At 49.3% G+C, this 18,114-nt stretch overlaps 1 protein-coding gene across 2 annotated transcripts in view; it reads left to right on the top strand.

Annotated features, from left to right (window-relative positions):
• The first annotated feature begins 4,963 nt into the window (after positions 1-4,963).
• The window catches only part of LOC141201426 (uncharacterized), a 51,184-nt gene continuing 38,033 nt past the window's right edge, over positions 4,964-18,114 (top strand). The window contains exons 1-6 of one of the 2 annotated variants that reach the window (XM_073663414.1): positions 4,964-4,994; positions 9,737-9,871; positions 10,001-10,180; positions 10,264-10,387; positions 10,472-10,569; positions 17,883-17,973. In XM_073663414.1, coding sequence (XP_073519515.1) covers positions 9,794-9,871; positions 10,001-10,180; positions 10,264-10,387; positions 10,472-10,569; positions 17,883-17,973 — 571 coding nt within the window. In that variant the 5' untranslated portion in view covers positions 4,964-4,994; positions 9,737-9,793. Of the gene's footprint in view, positions 4,995-5,129; positions 5,237-9,736; positions 9,872-10,000; positions 10,181-10,263; positions 10,388-10,471; positions 10,570-17,882; positions 17,974-18,114 lie in introns of those variants that run through there. The other variant, XM_073663413.1, reaches the window with a different exon arrangement.

The raw sequence follows: 18,114 nt of genomic DNA, 5'->3' as shown, positions 1-18,114 counted from the left end.
AAAAAACATTTGATTTAAAAAAATGATGCTGTTGGCTTCCTAGAACCCTGATATCTTATTGGATGAATCTACCTTCTCTCCCTTCTGTGCTGCTGAATGTGCTCATATGGTCCCTACAAGACCAGGCCCAGTCTTTCTGGCCAAACTTCACTTTTATGATCGACAACATTAAATATGCAGTGAGGGACAAGTGTGAATTTCTGTACAATAACAGCAGAGTTTCCCTTTATCCTGACTTTTCAGTTTCTTTTAAAACCGACTAACTTCAAACCAGATTGTGATAAACTAAAAAAAAAACATTACACCTGTGCCATGATATATCTCTAAGCTGTGCGTGGCTGATGGCTGTAATATACATTTATTTAAGCCTGCAGGAGATGTGTTGGCTCCAGCCCTGGTTTCATGGATTCACTCAACGTCATAAATTCCATTATGTTTTCCATCCTAAGGAATTCAGATTACTGAACAATCTCTCCTGAAATGGGGGCGCTAATACTTTCTATACTCTTCTGGTCGGGACTGCACTATTGTAAAAAGTTCTCTTTGAATGTCTAATATTTCTGACAGAAAATATTGGCCCTTATGATAGTTTAGATTGCCAAGAGCCACCGAGCCCCATACTCCAATTACCCTAGAGAGGTTTCACCACTAGTTACTCACTATTTACTGATGGAGACTGTTGAGTTTGATCATTTCAGTAGATGTGTTATTGTCTATACTCACAGTTTTTGACTACAGTAGTTAACGCTCAAAATCCTCTGATTTAACCTATTCCCGCAGCCAGTTTTTTGTTCCTAATCATTTTTCAAATCTGACTTGTGTCACTTTATATGGTGATAACTTTGTAATTCTTCACAAAGGATAATAGGAAACAAATGGACCTTACAAATTATTTTCCAACTTCTCTTAAATCCGACACTACCCTATATACGGTTGTACATTACTGTCTGGGCACATGGCAGGTTAAAAAAGGAAGGAGCAACATTTAGCTATTAGGAATGCAGATCTTGCTGGAATAGCTTACAGACACAATGTATTGGGGGCAGTGTTCATGGTCACTTGGCAGCTGAAAAGATGGATACCACGAACAGGGTTGGCGCTATTTACTCCATTTCTCATCAGTGCAAGACATGAAAGTCCGCATAGAGTTTGCTCAAAAACACATGAAGTACTCCCAGACTATAAGAAATAAGATTCTCTGGTCTGATGAGACGTAGATAGAACTTTTGGTGATAAGTCTTGATAAGAGGTATGTGTGGAGAAAACCAGGCACTGCTCATCACCTGCCCAATACAATCCCAACAGTGTAACATGGTGGTGGCAGCATCATGCTATGGGGGTGTTTATGCGGGGACAGGATGACTGGTTGCAATTGAAGGAAACATGAATGCGGCCAAGTACAGAGATATCCTGGATGAAAACCTCTTGCAGAGTGCTCTGGACCTCAGACTTGGCCCTAAGCTTCATCTTCCAACAAGACAATGACCCTAAGGACACAGCTAAAATAACAAAGGAGTGGCTTCAGAACAACTCTGTGACCATTCTTGACGTGCCCAGCCAGAGCCCTGACCTAAACCCGTTTGAGCATCTCTGGAGAGACCTGAAAATGGCTGTCCACCAACGTTCACTATCCAACCTGACGGAACTGGAGAGGATCTGCAAGGAAGAATGGCAGAGGATCCCCAAATCCAGGTGTGAAAAACTTGTTGCATCATTCCCAAGAAGACTCAAGGCTGTACTAGCTCAAAAGGGTGCTTCTACTCAATACTGAGCGAAAGGTCTGAATACTTGTGACCATGTGACATTTCAGTTTTTCTTTTTTAATAAATTTGCAAAAATTTCTACATTTCTGTTTTTTTTCAGTCAAGATGGGGTGCAGAGTGGACTTTAATGAGAAAAAAATGAACTTTTTAGAATTTACCAAATGGCTGCAATTAAACAAAGAGTGAAAAATTGAAAGGGGTCTGAATACTTTCCGTACCCACTGTATATTAAATACACAACAAAATAATTGTCATTTTAATTTTCTCTCATCAAAGCCAAGCCGAAATGTGCATTGGGAGCTGAAATGAAAGTACACCTCGTACACATGCGGCTCCGCTCCACACACCTCGTACACGTGTGGCTCCATTCCGTACACCTCGCACATGTGGCTCTGCTCCGTACACCTCGTACACACACGGCTCCGCTCCCTACACCTCGTACACGCGCGGCTCCGCTCCCTACACCTCGTACACGCGCAGCTCCACTCCGTACACCTCGTACACGTGTGGCTCCACTCCGTACACCTCGCACACGTGTGGCTCTGCTCTGTACACCTCGTACACACACGGCTCCGCTCCCTACTCCTCGTACACGCGCGGCTCCACTCCGTACACCTCGTACACGCGCGGCTCCGCTCCCTACACCTCGTACACGCGCGGCTCCACTCCCTACACCTCGTACACACGCGGCTCCGCTCCGTACACCTCGTACACACGCGGCTCCGTTCCGTACACCTCGTACACACGGCTCCGCACCCTACACCTCGTACACGCGCGGCTCAGCTCCGTACACCTTGTAACGCTCGGCTCCGCTTCGTACACCTCGTACACGCGCGGCTCCGCTCCGTACACCTCGTACACACGCGGCTCCGCTCCGTTCACCTCGTACACGTGTGGCTCCACTCCGTACACCTCGCACACGTGTGGCTCTGCTCTGTACACCTCGTACACACATGGCTCCGCTCCCTACACCTCGTACACGCGTGGCTCCACTCCGTACACCTCGTACACGTGTGGCTCCACTCCGTACACCTCGCACACGCGTGGCTCTGCTCTGTACACCTCGTACACACACGGCTCCGCTCCCTACACTTCGTACACGCGCGGCTCCACTCCATACACCTCGTACACGCGCGGCTCCGTATACCTCGTACACGCGCGGCTCCGCTCCCTACACCTCGTACACGTGCGACTCCGCTCCCTACACCTCGTACACACGCGGCTCCGCTCCGTACACCTCGTACACACACGGCTCCGCTCCGTACACCTCGTACACACGGCTCCGCTCCCTACACCTCGTACACGCGCGGCTCAGCTCCGTACACCTTGTACACGCTCGGCTCCGCTTCGTACACCTCGTACACGCGCGGCTCTGCTCCGCACACCTCGTACACGCGCGGCTCCGCTCCGTTCACCTCGTACACGTGTGGCTCCACTCCGTACACCTCGCACACGTGTGGCTCCGCTCCCTACACCTCGTACACGTGCGACTCCGCTCCCTACACCTCGTACACGTGCGACTCCGCTCCCTACACCTCGTACACACGCGGCTCCGCTCCGTACACCTCGTGCACACGCGGCTCCGCTCCCTACACCTCGTACATGCGCGGCTCCGCTCCCTACACCGCGTACACGCGTGGCTCCGCTCCGTACACCTCGTACACGCTCGGCTCCGCTTCGTACACCTCGTACACGCGCGGCTCCGCTCCGTACACCTCGTACACGTGCGGCTCCGTTCCGTACACCTCGTAAACACGCGACTCTGCTCCGTACACCTCGTACACATGCGGCTCTGCTCCGTACACCTCGTACACATGCGGCTCTGCTCCGTACACCTCGTACACAGCGGCTCCGCTCCGTACACCTCGTACACGCGCGGCTCCGCTCTGCACACCTCTTACACACGCGGCTCCGCTCTGCACACTTCGTACACAAGCGGCTCCACTCCGTACACCTCGCACACGTGTGGCTCTGCTCTGTACACCTCGTACACACATGGCTCCGCTCCCTACACCTCGTACACGCGCGGCTCCGCTCCCTACACCTCGTACACGCGCGGCTCCGCTCCCTACACCTCGTACACACGCGGCTCCACTCTGTACACCTCGTACACGCGCGGCTCCGAACACCTCGTACACGCGCGGCTCCGCTCCCTACATCTCGTACACGTGCGGCTCCGCTCCCTACACCTCGTACACACGCGGCTCCGCTCCGTACACCTCGTACACACGCGGCTCCGCTCCGTACACCTCGTACACACGCGGCTCCGCTCCCTACACCTCGTACACGCGCGGCTCCGCTCCGTACACCTCGTACAGGCTCGGCTCCGCTTCGTACACGCGCGGCTCTGCTCCGTACACCTCGTACACGCACGGTTCCGCTCCGTACACCTCGTACACATGCGGCTCTGCTCCGTACACCTCGTACACAAGCGGCTCTGCTCCGTACACCTCGTACACAAGCGGCTCCGCTCTGCACACCTCTTACACACGCGGCTCCGCTCCGTACACCTCGTACACACACGGCTCTGCTCCTTACACCTCGTACACACGCGGCTCTGCTCCGTACGCCTCGTACACGCGCGGCTCTGCTCCGTACGCCTCGTACACGCGCGGCTCCGCTCCGTACACCTTGTACACGCGCGGCTCCGCTCCGTACACCTCGTACACACGCGGCTCCGCTCCGTACACCTCGTACACACGCGGCTCTGCTCCGTACACCTCGTACACACGCGGCTCTGCTCCGTACACCTCGTACACACGCGGCTCCGCTCCGTACACCTCGTACACACGCGGCTCCGCTCCATACACCTCGTACACACGCGGCTCCGCTCTGTACACCTCGTACACACGCGGCTCCGCTCCGTACACCTCGTACACACGCGGCTCCGATCCGTACACCTCGTACACACGCGGCTCCGCTCCGTACACCTCGTACACGCGCGGCTCTGCTCCGTACACCTCGTACACACACGGCTCCGCTCCGTACACCTCGTACACACACGGCTCCGCTCCGTACACACGCGGCTCTGCTACATCCACACTGTAAACCCCTCCTGACCCCACACATAAACTTCAGCTCATCCAGCACCATGACAACCAGCACAGCAGAGTCCTGCATCCACTGAGGCCCCTGATCATGTGACCCCTGACTCCTCCCCTCCTGTGACCTCATCACAGCTCCTGTACGCACAGAGCAGCCATATATGTGGTGGCGGCTCTGCAGGTGGAGGTATGTGGAGACCCCCATTACTGGGCTCAGGGGGCATTAACCCCTTCAGCACGGAGACTCTTTTGGGGTCTCTGTGTGGTGTGAACAGTGAGGTAACAGCTGTGGACAGAATGCGGCTTAGCTGGTTCCCGTCCACATTAGATCCATTCAGACGACTGCAGGATGAAGGACAGAAGCCCAGAGAAGTCCTCACACAACGCCATTATTCCTCTCCTAGCTCCAGCACAGTAATGTAGATACTGGTGATTTCTCTCCATTACTGGATCGAGTATCGGGGGAGTTCTAGACTGCGCCCCTTATGTCTTGTGTCTGCTATGAAGCCAATATACAGGTTGGGCCATTTATATGGATACACCTAAATTAAATGGGAATGGTTGGTGATAACTTCCTGTTTGTGGCACATTAGTATATGGGAGGGAGAAAACTTTTCCAGATGGGTGGTGACCATGGCGGCCATTTTGAAGTCGGCCATTTTGGATCCAACTTTATTTTTTTCAATGAGAAGAGGGTCATGTGACACACTAAATTTATTGAGAATTTCATAAGAAAAACAATGGTGTGCTTGGTTTTAACGTAACTTTATTCTTTCATGAGTTTTTTTATAAGTTTATGACCACTTATAAAATGTGTTCAAAGTGCTGCCCATTGTGTTGGATTGTCAATGCAGCCCTCTTCTCCCACTCTTGACACACTGATAGCAACACTGCAGAAGAAATGCTAGCACAGGCTTCCAGTATCCATTGTTTCAGAAGCCATGGTCACCATCCATCTGGAAAAGTTTTCCCCCTCCCATATACTAATGTGCCACAAACAGGAAGTTGATATCACCAAACATTCCCATTTAATTTAGGCATATCCATATAAATGGCCCACCCTGTACATTTGGGGATTGGCTGCCATACACTGTAGTGCTGTAGCCATGTTTTCTACTAGCATTACTGCGATTGGCTGGCCACATATTGTTATCGGTAGTGATGAGTGAACGTGCTCTGATAAGGGGTTAACCGAGCACGCTCGAGCATAACTGAGTGTCATCGGAGTGCTCATATATTATGTTCGAGTCCCTGTGTCTGCATGATTTGCGGCTGTTAAACAGCTTCAACACGTGAGGATTCCCTAACAAACAGGCAATCCCTGCATGTGTTGAGGCTGTCTAACATCCGCAAATCATGCAGACACAGGGACTCGAACATGGTATACGAGCACTCCGATGACACTCAGTTATGCTCGAGCGTGCTCGGTTAACCCCTTATCCAAAGACCATTCCCTGATCACTAGTTATTGGGTCTTACAGAAGACCCCGTGATGCAATGCTCGGCCCACTGTCCTCAGAAAGTACGGTTGTTCAAGGAGAGTTGTTAATAGGAGTGAATGCTTAGAATAATGTCTGTTCCCTCCCCCTAAATATTACAAAGTTGCACCCTTTAGTGCCTTCCATGTGGCACTAAAGGGTGTATTTCACCTTTTTTAAACCTATTAAATAAATAATGAATTTAAAAAAATTATGTGGAGTCCCCCCCACTATTTTTGATAACCGCCTAAGGTAAAGCAGACAGCTGGGGGCTGATATTATCCTGCTGGCAAGGTTCATGGATATTGGCCCCTTCCGGCCAAAAAATACCAGTCCGCAGCAGCCCCAGAATTGGAAAATCACATTAGATGCGAAAAATTTTGGCACTTTGCCGTCTTCTTCCCAATTGCACTGGTATGTTGGCAACCGGGGTAATATTTTTTGGGTTTACATCACTTGTGTATTCTCAGCTGGTATCAGTCCCAAGAGTTAGTATTGGAGAAGCGTCTATTACTAACCCAGTAAACTAAAAGAAAAAAAAACACACAAAAATATTTTTTTAGAAAAAACTTCCCGACAGACAACTGAGGAATAAAGTTCAGAGAAGAAGCTTCATAGAAAGACGTTGACGTTACAGACGTCATTTAACCCTTTGGGAGAAAGTGATTCCAGGGAGTAAATCTAGAACTCGTCTCAGTAGAAGTTTACAGCGTTGTGATTGTGAATCCGCTGCGGTCGTTTCTTCTAACACCGACCATGTGAGATCAGAACTTTTATCACCATCTCCGAGAAATGTCTGGCCACGGTGGTCTCCCCAAACGTCTGCTCTTCCTCATTCTTTTTCTTGCAGTGGCTGCAGTGGATTTCATCCTAGATTCATAGAGCTGAATAGAGGACGATGTTCCTTCAGGCTGATTTCATTGATCGTGACGTTTGTCCACTTTACCACAAGGGCACTTTACCGAGTAAATCACATCAGAACTGTAGCTGGTAAAAAAAACACCAATTTCCACAGGTGTCCCTTCTAATTGGTGGGAAAACTATCACCTCTAATAATCCTCCAACAGTTCTGACATGACAAACACGGAAAAGTGCCCCTTTATGGATCTGAAAGAAAGTCTGTTTAGACACTTTAGCTTAAAAAATGTTATATTTGGGGTGTTTTTGTGAAGGAATCATGTATTGCTCCCATAGTACAGTGCCCCTTTCTTGGCCCCTACACACAGTATACTGTTCCCCTAGTACCGCCATCCACCCACACTCTGTATAATGTTCCCCCAGTACCTCCATCCCCAACTGTATTTTTTTGGGGTGTTTTTCATGTAATATATGGAAACCTACATGAAAATGCTAAAAAAATCCTATCATATCCAGAGAGAAAAAATACATTGTATATGGAGAATTTGGCATCAAATACCTCCTGTCTTGGTGTTCTTACAAACAAGCTTTTATAAATGTCTCAAATTTCTGTGTGTGAATCAGACCTGAGATCTAACATGGTAGAGCCCGGGGAAGATGGGAAACATTCATATAGACCAGGGGTCTCAAACTCGGCTGGGTATATGGGCCGCACATGGAAAAAATTTGAATTTGGGGGGCCGCATTCTTTGTTCAATGTGACATTTTTAGTGATACCATTTTTTTTTGTATACACCTTTTGAACATTTTTTCCGTGTTTATTTTTTTATAGCTTGGGTCGTTATGGATGTGGCGATAATAAATGTGCACTTTTTTGTGTTTACTTTAGTTTACATATAAAACAGCATTTTTAGTGCCCAATATTTTTTCAGGCTTTATTTTTATTTTTTTGATTTTTACAATTTTGTTTCCCCCAATTGGCCACATACAGTAATATTGTCTTACAATTAGCATCATATAGTAATAATGGCAAACATCTTGTAGTAATGTTCCCCATCCAAGTCCCCATCTTGTACTAATGTGCCCCATCCAGGTCCCCATCCTGTGGCTATGTGCCTCATCCAGGTCCCCATCTTGTGGCTATGTGCCCCATCCAGGTCCCCATCTTGTGGCTATGTGCCCCATCCAGGTCCCCATCTTGTGGCTATGTGCCCCATCCAGGTCCCCATCTTGTGGCTATGTGCCCCATCCAGGTCCCCATCCTGTGGCTATGTGCCCCATCCAGGTCCCCATCTTGTGGCTATGTGCCCCATCCAGGTCCCCATCTTGTGGCTATGTGCCCCATCCAGGTCCCCATCTTGTGGCTATGTGCCCCATCCAGATCCCCATCTTGTGGCTATGTGCCCCATCCAGATCCCCATCTTGTGGCTATGTGCCCCATCCAGGTCCCCATCTTGTGGCTATGTGCCCCATCCAGGTCCCCATCTTGTGGCTATGTGCCCCATCCAGGTCCCCTCTTGTGGCTATGTGCCCCATCCAGGTCCCCATGCTGTGGCTATGTGCCCCATCCAGGTCCCCTCTTGTGGCTATGTGCCCCATCCAGGTCCCCATGCTGTGGCTATGTGCCCCATCCAGGTCCCCTCTTGTGGCTATGTGCCCCATCCAGGTCCCCATGTTGTGGCTATGTGCCCCCTGTGTTGTTCTTCACACACATAAAAAAAAAAAAAAAGATGATTCTCACCTGTCCTCCGTTCCCTCGGCGGCCTTCCTGCAGATGTGGCCCGCAGGCACCACAGAGTCCGACCCCTTGACGATCCCGACCTGGTCCAGGAGGAGCCGCCGACAGCAGCGCTGCATTGCCGCACAGAGACTGTCTCCCAGCACAGCATTTTCAATGTCAGCCGCCGGCCAATCAGAGGCCAGCAGCTGACATCTGCATATGGCAATGACGTCATACTCGCTGCGCCGACACGCAGATATCAGCTGCTGGCCTCTGATTGGCCAGCGGCTGGCATTGGAAATGCAGTGCTGGGAAACAGTCTCTGTGTGGCAATGCAGCGCTGCTGTCGGCGGCTCCTCCTGGACCAGGTCGGGATCGTCAAGGGGTCTGTGCCTGCGGGCCGCATAAAGCAGCCTCAGGGGCCGCATGCGGCCCGCGGGCCGCGTGTTTGAGACCCCTGATATAGACGGCTGGTGGTGATGTAGTGGGTGACAGGACTCTGGCCCAATATGTTTCTAGAGCCGTAGTAGAAGATGAAGATGTTGTCCTCTTCATGAAGTAGTTATTTCTCATGTCACGTGTAATGAATATCTCCTGCAGTATTGCTAATGCTGATTCCAGTGTCGGTAAATAAGACGAGAATTAGCAATAAGGTAGAGGAGTCTATGAGAAACGTCTTCAGCTACAGACTCCAAGGAAGAAACTGCTTGTTGTCTGTGGCCTAAAATATAAAGGTTTTATTACTAGATGTAAAGAAGAAAACTAAATAGTATAAAATAGTAAATCTCATATGTTTCCCTTATTATCTCCAGTGATTGTATTATTACACAAGATTTTTATGAATTTACATCGGCTCATCATCTTCCTATTTAGGTCTCTACAAAATCGAATCCTCTAAATAAGAAAATTTTTCTGCTTCATCCATTAAGCATGGATATGGACAGGGACAAGATGGCGGAGAGGATATTGCATCTGACCCTAGAGATCCTCTTCCGTCTTACTGGAGAGGTGAGAGATTCTGATGACGTCACATTACATCATTCTTGTCTATGGGAATAACAGATGGACAGAACTGGAGAGGTGAGGACTCTGGAAATGTCTGGAGTGAGATTTATTAATGTGTCTCTCCATAACCAGGATTACACAGTAGTGAAGAAGACCTCTAGTGAGTGCTGTCAGGTTCATGTGTCTGAGGAATGGGGAAGACCCCTGAGCCCAATCACAAGGCCTCCACCTCACCCCCTGATACATGAGGACATCAATGACCAGAAGATCCTAGAACTCACCTACAAGATGATTGAGCTGCTGACTGGAGAGGTGACACTGCTGGGAATGCTGGGACTTTATACAGTAACGCTGTGAAGGGATCGGGGGGGTAACGGTATCATTGTATGTGTCAGGCTTCTATAAGATGTCAGGATGTCGCTGTCTATTTCTCCATGGAGGAGTGGGAGTATTTAGAAGGACACCAATATCTGTACAGGGACATCAAGATGGAGGTTCCCCAGCCCCTGACATCAACAGGTAATAAGACAGAACTAAATACACATGGCCTATAATTATCTGTATGTAAAGAATGAATTCAGTCCCTGTATGTGTTTCCTTCAGATCTATCTAGTGAGAGGACAACACCAGAGAGATGTCCTCGTCCTCTTCTTCCACAGGACTGTAAACCTGAAGATCCCGATGTTCCTCAGGATCATCAGGTAGATGGAGAGAATGTGTCATGAGATCTCCCCTATGATGTGTAGACGCCTGTGATGGTCTTGTGCTCAGTCTTGTTTTATCCACCAGTGTTATATGTTTTATACTTGTGTAATGAGAATGGTGGAGATGGCAGGATTAGAGCTGATCATAGATGTGAATTCTCCATCTGTCTGTGACTGTTATGGATCCGGGTGGTGAAACCTCTGTGCTGTGATACAAGGAGGGACCAGAGGGGCGTAACTAAGTGCCTACTCTGACCGACCCTGGCCACATGGCGGTTTAGTCGACTCCGTGAACCAAGGAGGGACCGGGAAGGTGAACCAGGTGCCACTCTGGGACCGACCTTGTGTGAGAGCAGGCGACTCCCACGGGACTGATGGCCGAAGCCGACAGGCACAGCAGATGAGCACGGCTGGTAGACAGGCAGGTGATGCGAGTAGACAAGCAGGCGGGCACGGCTGATAGGCAGGCGGGCACTGGAACCTGAGGGCTGAGGAGAGTGTTAGCACACAAACAATAACCTTGCACAGGCACCTCAATTTTGGAGGAGGTGCCTAATATAGGAGCAGTCCTCCGGCCATTGGCCGGGGACTCTTTCTAGGACTGATCGCGTGGCCCCTTTAAGAGGGAAAGAGCTCACGCACGTGCGCCCAAAGAACAGTGCGTGGAGAACTGCGTGTGGTGCACACACCCCATGCAGATGCAGCAGGGGAGCCGGAAGACGCCGGACCGGGACCGCGGTGGTGAGGGGATCGGCGTCTCTGCCCAGCATGAGGCAGAGACGCCGATGCTACAGTACCCCCTCCTCTATGCCACATCTTCTTTAGGCTCGCAAGAAATTTTTCTAGAAGACAAGGAGCATGAATGTTCTCCCTGGGCTCCCAAGACCTCTCCTCAGGACCAAACCCCTTCCAATCCACAAGAAAGAAATTCTTTCCTCTTACCCTCTTGATGGCCAAAATATTCTCTACCTCAAAGACGTCCTCAGCGGAGACTGGAGCTGGAGTGGTACCTGGATCGTCAGAGAAAGGATTAAGGACAATAGGCTTGAGGAGAGACACATGAAAGGAATTGGGAATCCATAAGGAGGCAGGGAGTTTCAGCTTGTACTCCATTGGATTTATTTGGTTCAGAATCTAGAAAGGACCGATGAAACCCGGGCCCAACTTGTATGATGGTATCTTGAGACGGACATATTTGGAGGAAAGCCAGATCTTGTCTCCCGGATGAAATAGAGGTGGATCCAGACGTCTCTTATCAGCATGCTTCTTCATCCGTTCGGAGGACTGAAGAAGCGCGGATCAAGTGTCTCAAATTCACTGACGAGAGATTCCGCGGCAGGATTGTCCACTGAAGAAGAGATGGGAAACGGAATTCGGGGGTGTCAACCGTAAACCACAAAAAACGAAGACTTAGCAGCGGACTCGCTCACATGGTTGTTATAAGAAAACTCGGCCCAAGGCAGAAGTTCTACCCAATCGCTATGATGAGCGTTGACAAAGTGCCGAAGAAAACTGGTAAGGATCTGATTAATACGTTCCATTGGACTGAGGATGATAGGCTGAAGAAAAGTCCAAAGAGACATCCAGCAGCTTGCATGTGGCTCTCCAGAAGCGAGAAGTGAACTGAACTCCTCTGTCTGAGACAGTGTGGAGGGGTAAGCCTTGGAGACTAAAGATGTGACGGATGAAGTCCTTAGCCAGCACCGATGCGGACGGAAGACCAGGCAAAGGAATGAAGTGAGCCATCTTGGAGAAGCGGTCAGCGACCACCCATATGACGGTAGAAACGACAGATACCGGAAGATCAGTGATGAAGTCCATAGCAATGTGTTGCCAAGGAGCAGAAGGCACGGGTAGAGGAAGAAGACGACCAGCTGGGAGGTGCCTAGGTATCTTGTTACAGGCACAGGAGGAACAGGCCACGACAAAATCTGAAACATCCTTGTGCAGGGTGGGCCACCAATAATATCTGGCAATGAGCAGAAGCGTCTTCCTCTGGCCGGCATGACCAGCCAGTTTGGCCGAATGACCCCAGAGTAAGACCCTCTTCCGATCCTGAACCGCTACAAAGGTCTTACCAGGAGGTAGATGAGATTGGTCAAACGGAGCAACGGTCATTATACTGGAGGGGTCAATGATGTGTAGAGGCTCCTCCTCTTGATCGGTAGACAGAAAAGAGCGGAATAGAGCTTCAGCTTTAATATTCTTGTCTGCCGGGCGGAAATGGAGAGTGAAGCTGAAACGAGCAAAGACCATCTGACCCGGCCCGGATTTAATCTTTGGGCGGTCTGGAAGTAAGCTAGGTTTTTATGGTCCGTGTAGATGACCACCGAGTGCAAGTAGCACCACTCCTCCAGCGCTAATTTGATGGCCATCAGTTCTCGATTTCCTATGGAGTAATTAAGCTCGGACAAAGAAAAGAGTTTGGAGAAGAAGCCGCTGGTTACCATTCGCCCGGACGAGGATTTCTGGGTGAGCACTGCTCCGGTCCCGGAGGAAGTGGCGTCAACCTCCAGGAAGAACTGTTTATTGCAATCTGGACGATGTAGCACAGGAGCGGAGGAGAAGGCTTGATTAAGAGAAACAAAGGCACTTTCTGCCTCGGAAGTCCATTCCCTGGGAATTGCTCCTTTACGGGTGAGAGCAGAGATGGGAGCAGTCCGGGAGGAGAAATAAGGAATGAAGAGGCGGTAATAGTTAGCGAATCCCAGAAACCACTGAATATCCTTAAACCCCTCAGGTCGGGGCCACTTTAAGACAGCTGACACCTTCTCGGGATCCATCTGCAGTCCGGTCTCAGAGATGATATACCCCAAAAATGGTAGGGAGGTCTGCTCAAAGAGGCATTTCTCCTACTTAGCATACAGACGATTCTTCTGGAGCCTCAGCAGTACCTGACGAACATCCCTCCGGTGAGAGGGAGATCAGGGGAGAACACCAAGATATCGTTCAGGCACACCACCACGCGGGAATACAGGAGATCTCGGATGATGTCATTCACTAACTCCTGGAAGACTGCTGGAGCATTACAGAGACCGAAGGGCATCACGCGGTACTCGTACTGACCATCCCGAGTGTTGAATGCCGTCTTCCACTCGTCTACCTGGCGAATCTGGACCAGATTGTACGCCCCACGAAGATCGAGCTAAGTGAAGATCTTCGCACCTTTTAGACTGTCAAACAGCTCCGAGATGAGAGGCATGGGGTACTTATTTTTGATGGTAATCTGGTTTAGTCCCCTATAGTCCATACATGGACGAAGAGAGCCATCTTTCTTTTTGACGAAGAAGAATCCTGCTCCAGCCGGAGAGGTGGATTTCTGGATAAATCCCCTAGCAATATTCTCTTCTATGTATTCAGACAGAGCACGGGTCTCGGCCAGCGACAAGGGGTAGATTCGCCCGCCAGGAGGTGAAGCACCAGGTATTAGGTCAATGGGGCAATCATACGGCCTATGAGGTGGTAGTGTCTCTGCCTCCTTTTTATCAAAGATGTCTGCATATGACCAGTAGGGTGCCGGCAGACCAGGTAGGTTAGCTTGAGTAGACGGAGGTCAAACAGGACGAATCGGAACCAGACAGGACTTATGACATTCCTGACCCCAATGGAGCACCTCACCCGAGCTCCAATTCAGGACGGGCTCATGTCTCTGTAACCAAGGCAGGCCAAGCAAGAGGGGATAAGAGAGAGACCGGACAGCATGTAAAAGGAGACCCTCTCCGAATGTAGCATTCCCACCTGAAGAGTTACAGGCTCAGTGACAAACAAGATGGTCTCAGAGAAAAGCTTTCCATCCACAGAGGAAACCGCTAAAGGATCAGCCAGACGTATGGTAGAAATCTGATATCGCTCCACAACGGCCTGTTGAATAAGGCTCCCAGCGGCTCCGGAATCCAGATAGGCAGTCTCGAAGAAGCGGGTCTCATCACTGGTAACTGAAACGGACAGAGTCAAAGGTGGAGAGGAAGAACTTTGGCCTAGGACGACCTCTCCAAGCGGTCCTAGACACTGGAGTTTCCCGGTCTCACCGGACAGGTGCAGATTAGATGCTCTATACTGCCACAGTAGAAGCAACTCCCCTCGGCACAGCGGATCTCCTGCTGAGACTTGACCATGTTAACTTGGTCTATTTGCATAGACTCTGGAGAAGACACCGGAGGGGATGCTGGTTGCGAGACTGGCCTTTGGAAGGTCAGTGCGAGGCGCAGGGGCCTCCTCTCACGGGTCTTGTCCTTAGAACGCTCCTGAAAACGGATGTCGATCCGTGTAGCTAATGACACCAGGTCGTCCAGAGAGGGAGGTATGTCACGACCGGCTAGATCATCCTTGATCCGTCCAGAAAGGCCCTCCCAAAAGGTGGACACCAGAGCCTCATTGTTCCAGGCAAGTTCAGATGCGAGGGTGCGGAAACGCGCGGCATACTGTCCCACAGAGAGACTCCCTTGGCGGAGTCGGAGAAGAGAGGAGGCAGTCGAAGATTTTCGTCCAGGCTCATCGAACACCTTCCAGAAAGCCACGAGGAAGGCCTGGAGGTCGGACACCAGAGGATCCCCTCTCTCCTACAGAGGGTTAAGCCACGCCAACGCCTCTCCGGTGAGATGAGACATGATGAATGCCACCCTGGCCCGGTCGGAGGTGAACTGGTGTGCCAGGAGTTCAAAGTGCAGAGTGCACTGATTAATGAAGCCCCGACATAGGGCAGGGTCACCACCGAAACGTGGAGGAGCAGAAAGCCGGGGTCCTAAGCCAGATGCCACAGCGGCACTAGGTTGAGGTGCCGTCGGAGCGGGTGCCGCTTGGTTAAAGGCGGACACAGTCGGGGTGAACAGCGCGTCCAAGTGAGAGTTGACTGTCTGCAGATAGGACAAGATAGTATCCTGTTGGGATCTCTGGTGAGAGACCTCTTGGTACAGGTCTGAGAACGAAGGAGCCTGGGAGACACCGGATTCCATGGCCTGTGCAAACTGTTACGGATCTGGGTGGTGGAACCTCTGTGCTGTGACACAAAGAGGGACCAGAGGGGCGTAACTAAGTGCCTACCTGGACCAACCCTGGCCAGACGGCGGCTTAGTCGACTCCGTGAACCAAGGAGGGACCGGTAAGGTGAACCAGGTGCAACTCTGGGACCGACCTTGTGTGTGAGCAGGCGACTCCCATGGGACTGATGGCCGAAGCCGACAGGCACAGCAGATGAGCACGGCTTGTAGACAGGCAGGTGATGCAGGTTAAACACCTGAACAAGGAATGTATAAGCGTGGCCCAATTACAAAACTAGACAACCAACAGGAGATTAGACCCCTAAGATATAACTTTTATTCGAATATGCTAAAAAGGACTCAATAGTCACCACAACAACAAACACAAAAACAAGACAAAATGCCAGTGAACAGGGATAAGTCACACATCAGTCAGGAAGGATTACGGGCTCTATCTGTCCCTATTTTGTCCCTAAATTCTCTCCCTTCCTGACAGCGGAGGTTGGCAACCTAATTTTTGCTCCGTGGCGCCCCCGCTCAACGTCGGTGTCCCTAATATCCCTGGTAAATATCTATCTTTATATTTAAAAAAACACAATCGTGAATAAAAGATAGAGAAAAGTGAACGTACAGATTAAGAAGCCGACAATTCATCATAGATATGCATTTAAGGAGACCCAAGTCTGTATATTGCGACAATAATAATAGCCCTGGGAATTTTTAGAAGGTAAGATTTGTCTCAAGATAGCTGGTTTATTACATTCATACATAAACCAGCATATACTAAATAACCAAAGCTAATAAAGCAGGTTCTGTTATATATGAGACTAATCCCCAGAAGTAATGCCCACAGACCGGTATCACATATGCATCCTGCTCTATGTCGTTCTAAATTGTCAGAGCCAGAATGTGATAGAGACTGTAACACATACAAGCAAAACAAATGACCAATTCTAAATGCATTAAAACAATCTCAATATCATTTAGTAAGGAATAGCATTTATCATTGGTAATGCATTATGTCACATCTCATAGATATTAAAGAAATAACACATATCATTGGTGATTCCTAATATCCTATCTCAGAAAATACAGGGACTTAGCACTTATCATAGATAGTCCCTTATATCATCTATGATAAGTGCTAAGTCCCTGTATTTTCTGAGATAGGATATTAGGAATCACCAATGATATGTGTTATTTCTTTGATATCTATGAGATGTGACATAATGCATTACCAATGATAAATGCTATTCCTTACTAAATGATATTGAGATTGTTTTAATGCATTTAGAATTGGTCATTTGTTTTGCTTGTATGTGTTACAGTCTCTATCACATTCTGGCTCTGACAATTTAGAACGACATAGAGCAGGATGCATATGTGATACCTGTGATACCGGTCTGTGGGCATTACTTCTGGGGATTAGTCTCATATATAACAGAACCTGCTTTATTAGCTTTGGTTATTTAGTATATGCTGGTTTATGTATGAATGTAATAAACCAGCTATCTTGAGACAAATCTTACCTTCTAAAAATTCCCAGGGCTATTATTATTGTCGCAATATACAGACTTGGGTCTCCTTAAATGCATATCTATGATGAATTGTCGGCTTCTTAATCTGTACTTTCACTTTTCTCTATCTTTTATTCACGATTGTGTTTTTTTAAATATAAAGATAGAGATTTACCAGGGATATTAGGGACACCGACGTTGAGCGGGGGCGCCACGGAGCAAAAATTAGGGTGCCAACCTCCGCTGTCAGGAAGGGAGAGAATTTAGGGACAAAATAGGGACAGATAGAGCCCGTAATCCTTCCTGACTGATGTGTGACTTATCCCTGTTCCCTGGCATTTTGTCTTGTTTTTGTGTTTGTTGTTGTGGTGACTATTGAGTCCTTTTTAGCATATTCGAATAAAAGTTATATTTTATGTGTCTAATCTCCTGTTGGTTGTCTACAGGTGATGCAGGTAGACAAGCAGGCGGGCACGGCTGATAGACAAACAGACGGGCACAGCAGATACACAGGCTGGCGGGCACTGGAACCTGAGGGCTGAGGAGAGTGTTTAGCACGCAAACAACAACCTTGCACCGGCACCTCCATTTTCGAGGAGGTGCCTAATATAGGAGCAGTCCTCCGGGCCATTGGCTGGGGACTCTTTAGGACGGCAAGAACAGTGTCCGGGGAACTGCGCGTGCTGCGCACACCCCGGGCAGATGCAGCAGGGGAGCCGGAAGACGCCGGGACCGAGGCTGTGAGGGGATCGGCGTCTCTGCCCGGCAGGAGGCAAAGACTCCGACTCTACAGTGACTTTTACAATATTTGTTTCAGGGTGAAGATCTGACCCATATTAATACTACAGAGACATATGTGAGGGGTGATGAGCGGTGTAAAGAGGAGATTCCTACATATGACTACCCAGGTGAGTACTGACCACTAAATGCAGAGAAGTCACAGATTCATCTCAGATAATAGTGTAGAAAACCGCAACACTGGTGGAATAGGTGCGCAAGTAGGGTCCAAATCCATTCAAAAAGCAAATGAAACTTGGCACTCAAACAGG

Source organism: Phyllobates terribilis, unplaced genomic scaffold (assembly GCF_046119375.1).
Source record: "Phyllobates terribilis strain yellow unplaced genomic scaffold, ASM4611937v1 Scaffold_115__1_contigs__length_5345438, whole genome shotgun sequence".
NCBI classification, from domain to species: Eukaryota; Metazoa; Chordata; class Amphibia; order Anura; family Dendrobatidae; genus Phyllobates; species Phyllobates terribilis.
This window is presented reverse-complemented; position numbering and strand designations above follow the sequence as displayed.